The sequence below is a fragment of the Melanotaenia boesemani genome, chromosome 2, assembly GCF_017639745.1.
Source record: "Melanotaenia boesemani isolate fMelBoe1 chromosome 2, fMelBoe1.pri, whole genome shotgun sequence".
Lineage (NCBI taxonomy): Eukaryota > Metazoa > Chordata > Actinopteri > Atheriniformes > Melanotaeniidae > Melanotaenia > Melanotaenia boesemani.
The window spans coordinates 14,079,729-14,099,693 of NC_055683.1; the positions used below are offsets into that span (position 1 = coordinate 14,079,729).

A 19,965-nucleotide genomic window follows, 5' to 3' on the forward strand; every position below is an offset into this window, starting at 1 on the left:
GAAGCTACGTAGCAGTGCTAAGCTAATTAACTAGCTTAAACACTAGATTAAAGATAATGTGGTAAAACCCTGATAGATTCAGTTATCAGAAGATCCAGTCTACTGCTGCCACTAGACAACCATTTGTCTGAACCAAATCATTTTATTTCCTAGTATATGGCCCTTCTGATCGTCTTGCCCCCCCATTTATAAGTCAAGCACCACTACTGATTTGGAACTAAAATATTTCTTTACTCTCCAAGTTGTTCAGGGACAGGGATTTGAAGGGTTCAAACTTTTCCATACCACTGAAGAGCAGGAAATGATTAAGAGCTGCTTAAAAAAAAAAAAAAAAAGCTTGTTTTTGTAATGTGGATCCTGGTTTGTCAATCCTCCATCTGCATAATTTGAATGCTTTAGATACAGCTAAAGCATACAAAGTACATGACTCAACCATCACATCAGTGTCTTTAGGGATGATAAAACTCCAAGATTTGTCTCTTTTCTAAACCACAGACAAAAATACTATTCAAATACAGAACATATTGACTCCTTTATTACTTCACTTGGTCATGTTTCTGGTACATGAAGTTCATTTCAGTAACAAACTAAATCAAACTCATGCCTACAATTCCCGCTTGCCTTCAGTTTCACAATCAGGACACAGTGAAGCACACAAACACACACGCACAAGAAAAAAACATCTTGCTTTCTCACATCATTAGGCATAATGGTGTAAAATGTACATGTGACTCTGCGATGTTGGACAAACGGCGCCCTCATGTGGACACAAGCAGGAATTACATGTGATGCGGTCACATTTCATTCAGTACGGTCACATTTTAAATCAAATCCTCTCCACTGCTAAAACTATGCACGCTCTTCCCTCATGTTTTACAGTACTTGTTTATTTTCCATTCTACAGACTTTTACAGCAAACTGTTACACAACATCTGAGCAGTTGAGTACAAAAAGATTCTGAGCCGTCCCATTATTAAATTAAAAAAATGGAACCGATGTAACACAGCACAAATTAAAACTGTTAATGAAGGCACCCACCCATCGCTAGACAAAAAAAAGAGAAAAACAGAAGAAGCAAAGCGCAGCTGAAGCCGTGTGTCTAGGGATGGGTGTGAGCGTTTGAGAGTTTGCCAGTTGGGACTGTGTCAAAATTTTATCGGTGGTTGCCAAACAGGTTAAAAAATGGCTGCTTAGCGTGCCAGAATCAATGACAACACCATGATGGTGGTGTGTGACGGGGCGGAGACGAGTGGTTTATTGTCCAATGACTTTGCTGACAAAAGAGTCCAGCTCATCATCATCTTTAATTCCTACAAAATGGTCGACGACGTCGCCTCCTCGCATGGCGATGACCGTTGGAACAGCAGACACCTGGCGAGACCAAGTTACTGTAAATTAAATCAATTCAAAAGGAAATGTGTAAAGTATCCGTAGTGGAAAAAATACTTTGAGTAGGTCTCACCCCATATTCGATAGCCAAGTCTGTGTGATCGTCAATGTCAACTTTTGCCATGGCAACGCGGCCTTTCTGTTTTGCAACAGCTTTCTCCAACCGTGGCCCAAGGATCTTGCAGGGACCACACCACCTAAAAACACAGCACAGCCGGAGTCAGTGTCATTCCAGTTTAACTATAATACCCCAGCAGTACTGCTATTTTACACCAACAGCAGCCTTTTTTCATTTTTAAATGCGTGTACGCCAGCTAGTAGAAACATTTCCAGTAGTAATCATGGTAAAAATTATAACTGGAACATTCTTAGCTCATGCTCTAGCTCAGCCTTTCTCAAACTGGGGATCCAAAGATAATTTCAGGGTGTCGCCAGACCATTGTAGAAAAAACAAACAAACAAAAAAAAACAAAAACAAAAAAAAACACACTACTTGGTTATGGCGCTGCATGCTTTCTTTTCCTGCCAGTATCTCACACCCTGCTGTGAGGAGCTGGGATTGTTTCGTGGGCCTCTTTGCACAGCCTGCAGCTTAAAAACCTGGACAACTGTGAACAGAATCCACTAAAAACAACTTTATTCTCCCTATTTATGCAGTTTCTGATAGTTAGTATTTTTATTCTTGTGTGTCCAGAAACAAAGTTATTACTCATCCCCTATCAAAAAACTGAATTTGGCTTCATCTTGGCGAGAAAAGCGATCGACGCCTTGTTATCTTGGGGGTCGGGACTATAACAGGTTGGGACCACTGCTCTAGCTTACCAGCTCCCACAGCACCTTTGTGTTGCTACTACTGACACTGGGTAGGGATTTTATAACATAATGCAACCTGGAGGCCATGTTTGACACAGTTTCTGATAAACATGAGTCTGAGATAATTAATCCTATTTGATGTTTTTAATTGGAGAGAGTGAGCTGCCAGCTGTCTTTCAGATTTAAAAATCAATAAATATTTTGTTTATATGTAAATTCTTGTTTCAAGCCATTAAGAGAGATATTAGACTTGGAAATCATATTTCTGGAAAGAATACATGGAGGTGTACCTACTCCTGCATCCTCAGTGAAAATTAGCATGTGCACTCAGGCTTTAAGTTCTCATCTATGCTGTGTTGAAAACTTGACAGATGACTGAATATCGATTTAACCATTTATTATTTGACCAGTAGATGTCAGCAGGTGCTCTCAGCTGCTGTTAAAACTGGAATTTGTACTATATGTATTACTACTACTACTACTAGGGCTGGGCGATTAATCGATAAAATCGATTAATCAAATTTTCCATTTATTTATTTATATGAAATTCTGGATTTTTTTCCCATAGTTAGTTAGCAGCAGACTTAGCCCTCCCTCCACACCGCAATGTGTTTGTCTAACAGATTTTCAGTGAAGTGACCCTTCACTTATGCCTGGGATTTAGCTGTGCGTATAACTGCAGTGAGAAATGCTGCTCTCTATGAGATGCAGAAGTCAACTTAACCCACAAACTCTCGCTAAGAGACAACCTTCATCAGGGGAATTATTTCTGCAGTGGATCCTGTGTGATAAGGATCCAGATGGAAAGAGATCACGGATGCAGTTGTGTTGTATTTTTCTTTTATAAGGTGGAAAAGTTATGACATTATATGCATTAATTTTGCTGGCATTCATTTATATAAATAAATAAATGTTTTAATAAGTTTATTTATGTTTTGTAAAAGAAAAGAAAAAAAATCTATTAAAATCAGAAATTGGATTTGGTTATAAAAAATCTAAGATTTCATTTTTAGGTCATATCGCCCAGCCCTACCTACTACTATCACTAACTGGGGAAAAGAAAGTTTGGGAAATTTAAACCATCATTTAATTTAAATTGTCTATTAAATTCCATTTAATTTCTATGTATTGGTATTTTGTAAGATTAATATAGTCAGAAAATGGTTCCTTTCCCTGAAAAACATGTGGATGGCAGCAGATAATACTCCAAATCTATGAACATCAGTCAACATTAATGCCCCCGTGAGAGACTGTTCACCCATGCTAATGAGTTTGCACAAGTTTGTTAAAGTCACACTAGCGAACTTTGGAAGATTTTCACACTTTGGCGCCCCCTAACGATGGCTAATTTGTCATCCATTTTGCATCCTGTCTCTTCTCTAAACTCTCTCCAGCCAGTAAAAGTCAGTCCGATGTTGACTTTTTGAGATGGTCACAAATAATTCAAATAAAACTCAATCTTTTATAATTATTATTTCTAGATAGAGTCTTAAGTGCATCTTTGGCTCATTAAGAAAAAATGAGACCACACTTTTCCAGGTATTGTTCCCTAACGGCATTAAATAAGACGGTGCATCACACCTCCTTTCAGAAGAACCTACAACACATTTCTCTGACTGTATTATAAGAGTCCTGCACCAATAAAATCTGTTCATAGGGAATGTAAACTCATTAAAACATAGAAGTAGGTTAGAAAAAAAATCCCACTGTGGACCTCAGGAGGATTAGTTAAGGTTGAAATGGGAGTCCTAAGTTATTGCTGTGGGAGCCTGGAGCTCTTCCATTTGATAAATTTAGTTCATCCTCTGAATACGACACGCCAAAATGTCCTTTTTTTCCCTGTTGTGACATGACTTGAGAGTTTGAGCCTGATGGTCATCTGCGTTAAGTGACTTTAACGGCAAAACTGCCTATAAATAAGAGTTTTAATCTTTTAAAAAAAGGGACAAGACGGCTTTAAATCAAGGCCGTCTGCAGTACTCACTGTGCATGGAAGTCAACTAACACTGGAAGCTCACTATTGATGACCCTCTCTGTGAAGTCCTCGCTGTCCTGAACGTTGAAGGAGACTTCCCGACGGGGGGTGTGAGTAAGGGCTCGAGACAAAGTGTGTGACGGGGAGAGGATGGAGACCCGGCTTGGAGCAGACTGCAGGGAGGTGGAAAAAGAAGAAGAGGCGATGGCAGCGGTGGACGAGGGGAGGCAGCGGATGTCTTTCACTGAGAATGTCCAGATTCTACGTACTAGCAGCCTGTGAGCCATCTGTACAAAATAAAAACACAAAAACATGGAAAAAAAAAAGTTGATTAATTTAATGTATTATGATCTGAGGCCTCTTGGGTAAAAGGTGAAGGATTGCACAATGCTTTCACTGTAAGAGAGGACACTTATGTAAGGCTGGCATGTTTACAGCCATTCTGTGTGCTTAGGTGGGTGGATTTTCCCTCTCTGATTGACGTGGGGTGCAGCTGAAGCACAAACAAGGCTTAAATAGAATCTTCCAGTGCAAGGCTGTGGTCGCAGCCTAAAAGATGCAATCTTGGAAATCACAAATTTGGCAAACATTGCAACGTTTAGAGGTAAAATCCACTCTTGCATTTAAAATCTGAGTCATTTTTTGCTATACATGGTCCACCTGGTTGTGTTTTTTTATGTAAAAATGCATGTAGAAGCTCAACCCTTTTAAGCAAAGTCAGCATGCAGGCATTTTTTCCTGGACAGCCTCCAGTGTCAAGTTCAGAGTAATTATGTCACATGAATGTAGCAATACATACAGCACCATAAAGGCCGACCAAAACAACAAAACAGAATTTGTTACTAAAAGTACTTCATAGAAATAACACAGAGATTTACAGTGACCAAGCCTTTTCTCATCTGCATATCATTCTCTAAAGTCTTGGTTTTTTAGGAGAAGAAATATTGGCACTGAAAAAAAAACCACACACACAACAGAAACTATTTACTTGTTCACACTTTTTCCTCCAGATTTTTTTTAAAACAGCCATTTATCTGATTTACCTACTATTCTCACAAAAATCAACCCCGACTAAGCTCATTTTTTGGCGCCTATGTGTGCCAAAGCCGTCTTCTTGGCTTAGAGGACATTACTTAACAGCCGTTAAACCCAAGAGAACTTTAAAGGGAGAGAAGACTTAATAAGAAAGAGTTTCTCATAGATGGTGGCAACAATTTAAAAAAAATATAAGTGTTATAAAATATTAAAAGGTACTGACATCTGGTGGTAAATATAAGCATATAAATTATTTCAAATACCAAGCACAGTTTCTTCCAGACATAAACATGTTTTCATTTGCGGTCTCACAGGTACATCAATGACTGTAGTACAAGTAACTCCTTTTGGTGTCTTTTTAAGGTGTTACTTATCCCAAACAGTGCTCTAGCACCAGTTAAACAAAGCCGGCACTACAATTTTAAAACTCAGAGGGTTCTCACTTCACACAAAGTTGTTTGTCCATTTAGAGACACCGTAGTACAATGGTGGCATAAATATGGCAGATGCCATTTATGTGGACTCACAGCAATTAAATATTAATAGCTCATTATAAAGTAAAAACAACAGTTATTTTAGTTTTTTTTTAAGTGAATAAATACCAATAAAAAGAGCTTACACACTGCACCTTTAAACCACGTGAATCTATTTTAATAAAAAATAATTTATTCTTCATTTTTCTTCTCTAAATACAAGACTTAAAATGAGCTTAAAAGAGCGAAATCTTATATGAACACCCCCCTTTTTACTATGTCAAATTCAAAACGTAAATGTCAGTAAATATTTACCAATCTTTGTAAAAAAATTACTTGACCAGTTTTTTGTATAAGTCTGATATGGATGGAAAAAAATCACACTATGCTGTTTACAGTCGACATATTTAATTAGCATTCTTAATAAAACAATATAAATAAATGCAGGGATCGTTCTCGTTATTATTCAGCGATTTAAATATCTTGGCAGCCCTGAATTAAATGTTAAACCTGCCCCCAACAATATAATTAACGAAAGAAAAACACTTTAAAACAAACGTGCATCTATTAAAGTGATTTATTGAAGTGCAAGTTTTGTAAAGCTACAACTGGAAAAGTAAATGTCAAATGTTATTCTTCCCTTTGAAAAAATTGTCTCTTAAATCTCATGTGATAAGTAAAGTTAACAACTACGTTTAACTTCATTAGCAGGACGTTTGTCTTCACACAGCCATGTTGCTCTGCTGTTACAACACGCGCACACTCAAGATGAAACACCACCAGGCTTCAGCGTTAACATCTCCGTTACGAACATTTCCTTTTATGTGAGCCCCCTCCGTTCCCTACAACTTTGTCCGGGGTGTTTCCTAACACACTTCTCGTGTTTACTAAAGGATCTACCGGCTGCTCGCTTCCTCCATTAATCTACGTTACGTATGACTTTGCCCTCTTCGTCCTGATCCTCCTCCTTCTCTCAACCTTACTGGTAACGGTCTCCCCCCTCTGTGACACACAGCGTTGCCCGTACCGATCTGCCTCTCAGCACATTTCCATGCTACAAACACCACTCGTTAATTAAAACAATAACGAAGACTTCCAGCGCTTACCTTGGTTGTTTAGTTCGTGTTGAACTTGGCCTCGCGGACCAATGAAGTGCTTCCGTTTTAGTTCAGCTGCTGAAAAAGGGACCGTGCAGTTTTTTTTATCTGGCCGCGGCTTTGTGAGTAGCGCCACCGCATGGTCGAGTTGGGAAGTTCACTAAAAGTGGTGCCAAGAAAAACATTACTGTGGATTTTCATTTATGTTTTTATTTCTTCTCTACCAAAATTCAGAGAAAATAACACATTCTTTAAACCAACAGATGTATCGGACTTTTCCAGTTAGTAATTGTTTGCAGATTACATTAAGGAATACTGTATCATACTGTATATAGTAAAATCAGAATAAAACTTAATATAGGGAAAATATGAAACAATGCATTATTAAAGACTAAACTGGGTCTTAACAGTTTTTTAACTTTTATATTTAAAAAATGTTGTTTAAATACTGTAGCTATTTAACACACTAACAATAAATAAAATATGACACCTTAATCGGGGCAATGCTAAACACCCATTAACTTGATAAAAAATTAGAAATACCATCTTAGTTATCCACATAGGTGCTGATGGGGGATTTTTTTTTTCTTTTTTAATGTTTCGACAGACACATGCAGCTTTTTCTGTTAAACTAAGCCAATATGGCTGCTGTCAGTAGCAGTATTTAGTAAGTGAACATATAAGAAAGATTGTTGATGCATCTATTTCTTGGTACAAATAGAATTTTTAATTGTAATTATTTAATTTACAAAAATAATTCAAAATAAGATTTAGAGGATCAGATCCTGTTTTATAAATCAATACAAATAAATCAATAAAATAATAAATAATAAAATAAAATGTGGCAGAAGACACTTCCAAAACAACAGTGCCTTCAGCCAGAGGTTTCTTCAGCTCCAGTGCAATACAAATTTTTATTCAAATTTTGAATAATCTTACCACAGAACAGTTTTCCACTTTGTTTCAGACCATTTAAATATTCGGAGAAGACGGCAGCGTTTATGGATTGTGATCACATAGAGTTTCCTCTTTGCATGAAGGAGCTTCATCTTGCATTTGTGGATAGCGCAATGAATTGTGTTCACAGACATCTGGACGGGTTCCTGAACCCATGCAATGATTTCTTCTAGAGAACCGTGCCTGTTTTAATACAAAGCTGCCTAAGGGCCTGAAGATCACAATCATCTAGTTTTGACCTTTGGCCTTGTTCCATGCGCACAGAGATTCCTCCTAGTAACTTAATCTTTTGATATTATACGCTGCAAACTGTGAGATTTTTATCTAAGTTTTTGCAATTTTACATCAAGGAACATTTTTCTGAAATTTTTCCACAATGTTTAAACACTGTCTCAGATTGCTGAACCTCTGCCCATATTTACATCTAAAGTTGAATTTTTTCTCGCACGGTAGTGCTGATGTTGGTGAATTGTGATCTTGCACTCAATCGTAGGGCTTCAGCATTGTGTTGCAGTTTCTCTTTTGTAGTTACCCCACAAATTCAGTGGGTTGTTTTAGAAATCCAGAAACATGTAATCACAAACCAACCAACCACAAGGGAGTACTTCTGTGTAATTGTGCTGCATGCATGGTGCACGTCAGGTCTGGAAGAGGTGCGTGTCAAGCCTCCGTGGACCTACATGGAGGGTGAGGGGGTGATGCCGTAACCTATATTACGCAGACCCCGCACAAGTATAAATTCAGCTTAAGAGGCTCTGCCTCTCTGAAATGCTCCTTTTATAGTCATGTTACAGACTTGTCAGTTGAATCAATTAGCTGTCAAATGGTAGAGGGGGGATTGATCCAAATATCGATCCTATCAATATCAACATTAGTATGATTATGAATCCATACTGGTATGATAATATCTATACTTTAATATCGGTCGGTCATGCCCAAAATCAGTTTTGCTTGTCGAGACAACACCAAATTCAGATTTTCATGGTGTGAGTAATAACTTTGTCATGTATATGTTAATGTTTTCAAAAGTCAGTGCATTAAATCCACACATTAATCTCTTTGCATCAATGCATTAATTTTGACAGCCCTATTAAAACATATCAGTATCTAGTTCTAGCCCTTTATTTATTTGGTAACAGATCAATACCAAATCTTGCAGTATGCCTACTGTCAAATGCACCTTCAATTGTTTTTGATTAGTACCAGTTAAATTTTCTGCCTATAGTTATTGTCATTGCTACTTTTTGGATATGTGTTTCTGCCATCAAATTCAAAATGACAGAATATTTTTCATGAAACAGAAACATGTTCAATTTTGTTTCAGTTTCAACATTTGATATGTTTTTTATGTTTTACTGGGAATGCAATATGGGTTTATGAGGTTTGGAAATAATTGCATTCTGGTTTTATTTACATTTTGCAAAGTATCCCAATATTTTATGTTTTTAAATTTTCCTTAAGGTTCGATAGAATATATTTCAGCTGAATTTTGGATAACTGGTCAAGATGAAGCCTAATTTCATCTCAGCTTTTAATTTTCCAGGCCTAAATAAACTAAAAATACACAGTTTGCTGTTCATTAGATTCAGAACAATTTATAATTTATTGAGTCAGAATAGCATGGTCAACAAACTGCCTTTCATGATCAAGAGAGCTGAAGAATAAAAGAGAGAATCAGAGGGTGGCTTGGAGTCAGATGGGTGTTATCCACGGCCAGAGGAAAAAAAACAAAGTCAGGCTCAGACAGACTGAACTAGACACTAGAGAGAGAGGACTACAGATGAGCTGTCAGATGGGGGAAATTTTCCACAGGAGAAGATAATTAAAACATGGAGTGGTTAACCATGTCTGAGAGCAGATGACAGGTGTCGGCACATAGAAGAAAAACTTTTTACACTGTTGTTTTTGCTTAGAAGTTTGTTCTTTTGTCATGCAAACCACAAGCATCCTTCTGTAAAGGATGAAGCGTTGGACTACTTTGCTATTTTAAAGCTGAAACGTGGACTTTTTTCAACTGGTTTTTATTAAACGGATCCAAAAATTATATAAGGGTGGTCTTTGTAAACAACAGTTTGAAAATCCACACTGTAAACAATTGTGAAATACTTTGAACAGGATGGATAAAGGCACAGACAAGACTTTTGCATCCTTCTTCCTCTCTTGGACCTCCACCACTGTTCCGTAGCGTTGGACTACCTGGGCTCTTTTCCAGCCTGCCCCTACACCGTCGACTCCGCCACTTTTTTTGCAGGTCAGGAGCTGTGCTTCCTGTAAATACACACCCCAGTGAAGTTTTGGATACACACAGTTTTACAGACTTACAGACAGGAAACCACGTTCATACACAGATGTGTTCATTGGAACATGGTGATACACTTTCAGAGGATATCAAAGCGTTAAATGCCCTGGTACCTGAAGTGGATCTACACAAGCGAGCTTTGTGTAGGTCAGAGGTTTCCACAGATGCATGGTCTTTGATGTCAAAATACCCTCAAACGCAACAGGACAGAGAACTGCCCTCTCATCTCAGTGGCTCTGCAACACCAAATTGGAAATCCAGAGGGATGCAGACCAGACTGGTGACTTTGTTTCAGACACCAGAAGATCCTGCATTCAAAGAGAAGCAGCAGGGAAAAAATAAAAAAAGAAAAAGTAAGGTGGCCTGTGCAAGGAAACATAAATATGTAGTGCCATCATTCACTGAGAAGGAGGATGATGCCAGGTTCTGTGAGTGGTTGCAAAGTCTGGTCATTCAAGATGGCGACACAAAGAACTCTGTGAATGCAAACAACCAGCAACAGCTGTTTGTATCTAGATGCAGCAAAATGGCAGGTCGGGGATATCCAGCCAAGGCAGTAGGACACAGGAGAGACAGACGGCCTCATTTCCTGCCTCCTATCTATCAGCCGGACTCTTACCTACATGTGTCTTTGCTGATTCCGGAAAACTCCCCCTCTCCCTCACGCTGTTCCTACTCAGACTATCCATGTCCTACCTGTTTCACTGCTGCAGCCGCTCTTTTTGAAGAGAAAGTGAGGCAATGTCTGACCTCCAAATAAAAAGGAGACCTCTGATATTTTTCTACATGATTATTTTCATATTCATGTGTATGCATTTGAAGTGTTTTTTAAACTGATTGGGTATGAGACCAAATAATCTAATGGAATCTGGCACAGTTATCAGTAACACGTTTTAAAGGTCTTAGATAAATATTTTATCTTAAAGGGTGAACAAATTTGTCAGGGATGATGGCATGTAATTGTCACTGGGCTGTCATGTTTGTTCTAACCTCTTCCTTCATGTCATGTCTTCCTTTTTCCAGCAGAGGGCGTTGTCTGTTGAGCAGAGGTGGGGGGTGAGGGATGTTTATCAGACTCTGGCCGTTGGGGCCTGAACAGAGCAGTGCTCTGTGTCCCTGCTGAGGTGGGATCTGTGTGTCAGAACCAGAACACATGAGTCTCAGTCCTTCTCACCGTTTGCCGCACATACCCTTCATTCACATGTTTACTCTTTAACGCAGCCCAAGCTGTTTGTGAGTGAGGCCCTTTTTTTGCTCCCCCGACCCCTCCTACTGCCAAATAAACATTGCACCGGAAATTACAGGGATTTCTGGGATTTTTGAGGGGTCCCAGTGGAAAGGAGGACAGGCCAAGAACAAGGCCGCTCTCTGTGACACCTTGGAGGTGAGAGGAGGGAGAAGACGCAAGAGCAAGGAGGGGGATCTAGAAAGGGAGTGCGCGACCCTGCCTTGGGTGGTTAGTGGGCACCATCACCAAGATACATATCCACAGTTGACCCAGTTTCAGTTGACCCCGTCAGGAAGGCCCAGATAGCGTGCAAAGGCCGACCTTGTTGGAGATGACCAGAACTGAAGACGATACTCTATGACTCTGTTAACAACATCTTAGGAAGGCCGTAAGCAGTTGCACCTGATCGTTCTGCTCTTCTGGTTCTTTTCTTACACTCCTTACATGTTTCCTGGCTGCACAAGTCTGTAGTTGGAATACAAAAGCCATTGATGAAACTGAGGTTTTACAACAGCCCCCAACAAAACACACTTGAATGGAAGGGTGTGTGTGCTTTACGTACACAGAGCGCACCCTATGGTCTTTGTATGTTTATTTTGTCCTTGCCCTTCCTCTAAGCATCTTTAGTTGATAATATCACTGGTTGTAAAATGAGGGCGATATTGTTGATTACCAATCCGTGTCAAGAAAGTTTTAACATTTGATCTTATGACGTTTTATAAAACTGTATCCCTCAATGATTTCTCAATTTCCCCACATGTTCTGTAGCTCGTCTGCTATATTGTACATGCAATTTTACATGAGTTTACCTACCACTGGTGTATAATTGCGTAATTGTTCCATATATATGTACCAGGTCTTAATTAAAGTCAATAAAGCCAAATGTGATATACTATATATTCCCACTTATATAAATATATTGCACAGGAAAATAAATAGATTTGTGCAAATAGCTCTCACATGGATGCATTTAATTTTTTTAGAAAGCACTCTGTGTAAACACAAAGTGATACATGGTGTTTACAAGAAGGTGGATATGCAGCCACACAGCCTGATGAGAGCGTGGTTTTTGAGACTACAAAGTACACCATATGCTGTGTTTGAAGGGACGCCGGCACATGGACATGCACACGTGTATGGGGTCACATACCTGACAACTGTATGAGGTGTGTGGGTATGTGTGTATAACCTCCCTGTCTCATTTTCCCAGCTTCACTTCTTATACCAATCTATGTTACAGTGTTTGGGAAGTCAACAGTAGAGTTCCTGTTCTTAGTTTAAAAATAACTTTGGGACTAACCCCCCCCCCCCCCCCCACACACACACATCCCTCAACCCCCTTCTCATCCTTTCTTACCCTTCAAAACTCTTTTAAAGCTTGTTTTTCATTCCTCTTTCTTGCATTTTGGAACAGTTTGTCCTCTCTGCATCCTGTATTGGTCAGTGCAGTGATATATTTACACAGAAACGCTAATACATGTGATGTATGAGTAATAGATCAGATTACTTTCTCTTTGCCAAGCAGCTTGCAGTTAGAAGTCATATTTCAGTCAGTGCTGTTGATGTTACTGCACAAAAAAACAAACAAACAAACAAACAAAAAACCCTCCTTCACCCTTAAAATACTGTAGCTTGGATATGACTGTCCACAATTTTTTCTCATACAACAAATGGGGATCCATGAATATGCTAATCTGACCCACCCACATCTCCACAAGCAACACAGAGAAGTTAGCCAATGTGTAGAAGGGGCTAGTTAGGAATAGCTGCCACTCCCCTCAGTCCTGTTGTCTAACTGCTAATGCCCACATACTTAACTGGGCCCATTTCTGCTATTGGTAGTACCTGCTTCCTCCCTATGTCTATTAGTATCCAACTGACTTCTCATCATAGCTTCTGCCAGCTTGTAATTTCTTTGGATCCTCACAGCACACGCAAATAGCTGTAAAGCCCTCTCTTTAGTCACAGTTAGTTCTTCTAATCTATTATGTGGAAGATCTAGGCCAGCTGACCTCCAACTGCTAAAACTGCAAGTGGCTCACTGCACTTTTAAAGTAGAATTCCTCCACCATACAATTGGTTACCAAAGTAATTAAGATGTGGACAGTGGACGTAATTATGTAGGAACACGTATGAAAAAGTAGAACCTTTATGTGCTAATGAAGAATTTTGCATCTGTGTAGATAATGGAATAAGAAACAGACTGTAATTGTACCATTTTGAGCTCTTTTTTTGTGAGACTGGAGCTGTGCTGTGGACTAATGTAGCTGTTTAGTCAAAGTCAAAGTCAGCTTTATTGTCAGTTCTGGAGCATGTACAGGACAAACAGAATTGAAGTTATGGCTCTTTCAAACCTTGGTGTGATGAAATAAACAAAACAAACAAAACAGGTACTATCACTAAGTTAATAAAATGCGATGATAAATAGTAAATAGACGAGGCAAATTAAAGCTGTGTGCTTGTTCCTGAGGGTGTAAAAAGTTCAAGTGTTGATGGGAGGTGTCAGAGTTAAGGGTGTATGTGTGTGTGTGTGTGTGTGTGTGTGCGTGTGTGTGTGTGTGTGTGTGTGTGTGTGTGTGTGTGTGTGTGTGTGTGTGTGTGTGGAAGGGGTGCAGAGCAGGGAGGGAGTTCAACATCCTGACTCAGGATGCTCTTGATGGGGCCTTTGTAGGAAGTGCACATGATGAGGGCCAGGACTCTAGCTTTTCTTAGTTTGTGGAAAGCTAGAGTAGAGATGCTGGTTGGCTTTCTTGGCCAGTGTTGTGGGTTCTCCTGAAGTCCACAACAATCTCCTTTGTCTTCCCTAAGTTCAGAGAGAGATTCTTGTGTTCACACCACAAGGCCAGATGTTTCACCTTGCTCCTGTAGTCTGTCTCACCGTTGTTGCTGATGAGACCCATCACAGACATGTCATCTGCAAACTTGATGACAAGCTGGAGCTGTGCAACAGTGTGCAGTCATGGGTCAGCAGAGTGAAGAAGAGGGGGCTCAGCACACATCCTTGAGGGTCCCCCGTATTCAGTGTGGTGATGCTGGATGGGTACAACCCGAACTGCCTGTGGTTTTGCGATCATGAAGTCCAGCAGCCAGTTGCACAGGGAGGTGGTCCAGTTTCAGAATGAGCTGTTGGGGGATGATTGTGTTAAATGCTGAACTGAAGTCGATGAACAGCAATCTGAGGTAAGAGTCTTTTGTGTCTGGATGTGTGAGGGCTGTGTGGAGGGCAGTGGAGATGGCATTGTTGGTTGAGTGGATGGACTGATATGCAAATTGGAATGGGTCCAGGAAGGGTGGGAGGACAGACATGTGTTTCAACAAAAGCCCTTCAAAGTACTTCATAAGAATGCGAGTAAGGCCTATCGACAGTAGTAGTTGAAACAGGAGGGCGATGACCTCTTTGGGACATGGATGACGGTGGTGGTTTTGAGACACGTGGGGACAACAGCTTGGCTCAGTGAGATGTTGAAGATGTCTGTGAAGACATCTGTGAGTTATCCTCCTAGAGTACTTCTTCTTTGCCTCTCTGATGCTTCGGGACAGGTTGGCCTTCACTGTCTTCAGGCTGGATTTTGTTGTATTATTTAGACAAATGAAGAAATGTGATTTAGTGGTAGCACACAAATGCAAAGTTTACTAATCAAGTCATTAGCGTTGATTGTTTATTTGTGAATATATGAAGATTTTACAACAATCTATTTGTCAGATGTGAAAATAATTCACCAAAAGCCTTAAAATTAGACCCTTGTCATCTACATAATTACACAACAAACTTAATCATGTTCCTAGTTATATCTAAACTCATACTTTGAAAGTGTGCCACCTCTGTACACATCAGTAAATCCCTGAGACAGAGAAATAATTGTTGCTTTACACATGCAGCAAAGTACACATTTATTACACATACCATGAGTTAGGCATTTCCTAAGCGGTTGGATTTCCTCCGATGGCATAAATCATCCCAGCTATAACTTGAACAGGACAGATCGCAGATCAGTGCTACGTTTAAGCTGCAATAAATATATATTGCAAGTATCTATATACACATTCTTGTTTATGTGTAGGCTGTAAAGAGTTAGAGGAGTGTTGCAACAGGTGTGGCAGGAGCTCTCCTAAACAAACACTCCACACCTGTCTTCCTGGCCTTTCCGAGTATAAACACGTTCTTTCTCACAGTTACAAGAAGCTTTCATCAATCCACCACTTTGAGAGACTCATCTGACATTTAGGTTGTGCTTTTGTATAAAACAGAATCAGATTAGAAATTTTAGCTTATACTTTTTAGTTCTGTTTTCTGTTTCTAACTTCTCAGTATTTCCCTGACGACATTCATCTCTCTTTTCCCCCACTCTGTCTGTTGTATTTCCACTGAGTTGTTTTTGAAAGTTTGATGTGTTTCTCACCTGCCACGGCAAGCCTTTTTTAACCCACTCCCTCCTACCATTGCAAACCCTTCTTTTTTAATAGCGGGATGGTTTTCAGTGAACTCCTACAGCAGGCTTGTGTCCCTTTAACCAAAATGAGTTGTTAGTTGTCAGCTCAGACCATTAAGTTCCCAGTGGCATTTTCTTGTATATCCAGGAGCTAATGAATGCCTCTTCTTTAGTGTGTGTTGGAAATTCTTTGTGTTGTTTTGTTTAATGACGTTTAGGGTGGACAACACAGTGACCAAAATGGAAAGGGCAAATTCTTTGATGAGTCAATGGAACATCAATATTGAAACAAGAAAAAAATTTCTCCCTCTGTAAGTGAGTGTGTTTCATGTTGGGTTTATTTACAGGGGAGTGTTACATCACCTCCATGGGCTGACAGAGAGAGATGGACTGTGTGGAAAGAGGATGGTGGTTGGGTTAATGTTTGGTTCCACTCTCTGTATAAGCCTCTGTATGTGTTTGTATGCATTTGTGAAGATGGAGTGCATGCCCTCCTCTACATCTGAGTGCTCGTGGAGTGAGTTACTGTGTGCTTGCACTGCAGGGTGGATGCTGTGATGAAAGCTAAGTATGTTTACTCAAGTGCTTTACTTAAGAGCTTAGCTTGAATATTTACATTTCATGCAACTTTATACTTCTTTTATTCAAGGTGAGGATTTTACAGATATAATACTTAAGCTTCAGCATTCTCAGATAACAGCTTTCACTTTTTGACTTTTGCCTTCGTAAGATAAAAAGAGATCTGAGGTTGTCCTTGTTACATTTTCAGTTGTCTGTGGTTTAAAAGCAGCTGTGCCATAATAATGATGGAAAAATGGGCTGTTGGTTTGTTATAAATTGAGAAAGAGCAGCTTATATCTACTATACATATACTGAAGGTCCTTTTCCACATGTTGTGATACCATGCTTCTACAGTAGCCCAGAAAGAACACATCAAACACTGCTTTTAAGGCAAGGCAAGGTAAATATAATTATATAGCATATTTCATACACAAGACAACACAGTGTGCTTTACACAATCAACAAACAGCCAGATAGGATACAGTGAGTACTTAAAATGCCAGTTGACATAGTCGGGGATTACATAATCGTCAACATTATAGTCTTTAGTCTGCATCATCCTCATAGTTTGTCCCAGACATTAGCAGTATTAAAACTAAATACAGATTCTCTTTGTTTGGTTTTAACTCTTGGGATGGAAAAGAAACTTTACCCACATGATCTTAGAAATTTTGAAAGCTGCAGACCTGATCTACTGTATATGGCGCCCAAGAAGCCAGTGTAAAGATCGGTGAAGATCTGTTTTCTGTGAGCACAGGAGCATCAGCACTGCTGATTAATGGGAGCTGTTTCAGTGATTTTTGGGAGATTTGTAAAATCTCCATTACAGAAGCCAAGACTACTGAAAACAAATGTCTGAATAAGTTTTTCTAAATCATGCTAAGCCACCAGTCTCCTTATACTATATATATTTCTTCAGGTGGTAAAAAGGCTGATTTAGTTACTGCTTTAATGTGGCTGCTTTAACTGACTTTGGCTCAGTGTCTAAAATGACATTAAGATTTTTGGCCTCATCTGTTAGTTTTATGAATTGGCTTGTACGAACACAATTATTATAAACTGGACTAATGTGGTTTTGCTTGAATTGGATCACAATGAATTGACTTGAATTAATTATGTCTGTAAAGTACCTTAAGATGACTGTTGTGAATTGGCACTATACAAATAAAGTTTAATTTAATTGAATAGCTGTCAAATATTGTGTTTTGTCCAAGTGTTGATTTGACTAAGGAATCAAATCAAATCAAATCAAATCAAACTTTATTCATAAAGTGCGTTTGATGTTCAAGGCAACATGAAGTGCTTTACAAAAAAGCAATTCATGCACATTAAAAACAAAGCAAGCCTTTCCACACATCAAACTAGATTACATAATAATAAAAAACACACATTAAAATCTTTCACACAGTCACATGCACACACATGTATACACACACACAAATCAAAACAGCCATACACAAAACAGTCATACACCAAATACACCACAGCCATAAGGCTGCAGTGCAGGGCCCCAGCCACCCAGACAAGGGTGATCACCGCAGCAACACCACCCAGACTGAACAGGTAGAACCCCCAGCGTGGAGGATCCCCATGAGGAAAACACTGGAGTTAAGAATGCTCTCCAACTTTATATAAGACCGGATAAGCTGTAATATAGAGCTGAGTGTCATCAGCATAAAAATGGTAAGATATGTAGTTTCTTTTCACGATCAGAGCTAGGGCTGAGCAATTAATTGTTTTTAAATTGAAATCTGTGTCTGTGTGTGCACATCGAGGTGGAACTCTGACATGTGCAATATAGAAAGCATGAAGAGAGAAATCTCATGCTTTGGTGTAAATAAAATATAGTACAACATCAGATTGTTTTAGTTTATACTATGAGGAAAAATATAAACCTGTTCTACAGGAAACTTCAGTGTTTTGGCCACAGGATGCATCTTGCAGTTGGTAAGTGAAGCCATTCATATCTCAACTTTGTGTCCTTGTTAGAAAATAGTTCATGTTTTGATGTCATCTCATGTGATAAACCTCTATCTCGTGTTATAGATGTATTTCTCTGTGAACACCGAACGAAAGTTTAAATTTAAAAGATTAAATAGTAAACTAAATCGCAATAATTGTCAGAAAAATCGTAATTACATTTTTGAAAAAAAATAGCTCATGCCTAATCTGAGCTAGAAAGAGCCAAACAGACGGGTCCCAAAAACGCAGGACAGGTCTGATATTCTGGCACGTGCTCCATCTTTTGCTTATGGAAATGCAAATAAATGAATAAATAAAATGTACAAACCTGTCCTGTACTCACCTGAACCCACTGGTAGAAACAGATCACACAATCAAAAGCAGAGTACTCAACCACCAAGCCAACTAGTCTGCCAAAACAGTCTGAAAAATTGATAAAGATGTCTGAAAATAAAATTAGATGAGTAACTAACATCAAATGCTAATTGTGCTATAATGAGATTGCACAGTTTGCATAGCTGTACATTTCCTATTGTCACAGCCATGACATATATGGGCAAGCTAATTAAACCTGTAGACTGAATTTCTGTCCTTACCTGGGCTAATACCCCCTTCTTCACTATCAACAGAATTAGACAGTTAATTCCCAACCACAGATGACCTTGTAAGTGTGAATGCATTGATGTAACCCATTAAATTTTAATAAACTCTTGAATTATGGCAGAGTGAAATAATTGTTTGAAACTACACTTCTGTTGCCTTATTGATTCAAAGTCAAAGCTGAATGACCCAAGAAAAGTAAAAAGTGCGATATAATCAAGCATGTACAAGCAACATCATCATCTTTGTAGCATTTTAGCTTTCATTTAATTTGCTTACATTTTGATTTTTGTTATCAATAGCTGTTAGGTTATGCTTTAACAAAATAAATAGATATAAAAATAAATACACAAGACTAGGTGTAATCACATTTTGTGTTGGATACATTTGAATATTTCACACCATGACACCAGTGCAGATTTTGATTTATGCAACCAAAGGAGATGGCCATGTTATTATAACTGTTTTCTTTTTGTCAGAAAGTTAATTCCCAACCACAGAGAATAATGACTGATGGACACAGTTTTGGGAAAATGAAGTCAATTGAAAACTCCAGGTAAGTTAAAAACCACAACTCAGAAGTCGACAAAAAATTAAGGTCTGTGAAACTTACTATGCACTTTTAAATGTATGAAACACTTAACAATAAAATACAAATACCATTGACTGGTAATACTAATGTAAATTTAGTAAACTGACAACAATTGTGGGTAAATTATTAAAAATTATAAACCAAATAAATTTATAGCAGTAAAACTCCTGAGTATTTTGTTTTTCTGTTAAAAAATTACCATCATACAATCAGTCAATTACAATATCATTCCAGTAAATGGCCATTTTAACCCACACAATTATCCTTAAGCTTGTAGATTGACCAAACTACATCTGCTGGTTCCAAATCGGGTTTGAAACATAAACACATTACTTAAAGTGGAATCCATTTGTTAAGTATAGAGGGTGATTTTTGGTAGGTAAAATAGAGATGATATCTTCTCTGCTGGCACAAAGACAGTATACGTCCCACAGCTTAATTACACACTTTAGGAAAAACAACAATTTAGCCACCCACAATCCCTCTCACTGACTTTCAACAATAATGTACTTTGTGTACTTGTGTTTCTGATGAACAGCTTACGGTAATGTTTG

At 38.7% G+C, this 19,965-nt stretch overlaps 1 protein-coding gene across 1 annotated transcript; it reads right to left on the reverse strand.

Moving 5' to 3' along the window:
* Positions 1-513: 513 nt before the first annotated feature.
* On the reverse strand, positions 514-6,876 carry txn2 (thioredoxin 2). Its single transcript, XM_041972993.1, has 4 exons — positions 6,792-6,876; positions 4,187-4,464; positions 1,463-1,586; positions 514-1,371 (listed from the first exon to the last, which is right to left on the reverse strand). The coding sequence occupies exons 2-4, from the start codon at positions 4,462-4,464 to the stop codon at positions 1,255-1,257; spliced, it is 519 nt and encodes a 172-aa protein (XP_041828927.1). The 5' UTR covers positions 6,792-6,876; the 3' UTR covers positions 514-1,254.
* Positions 6,877-19,965: the final 13,089 nt, after the last annotated feature.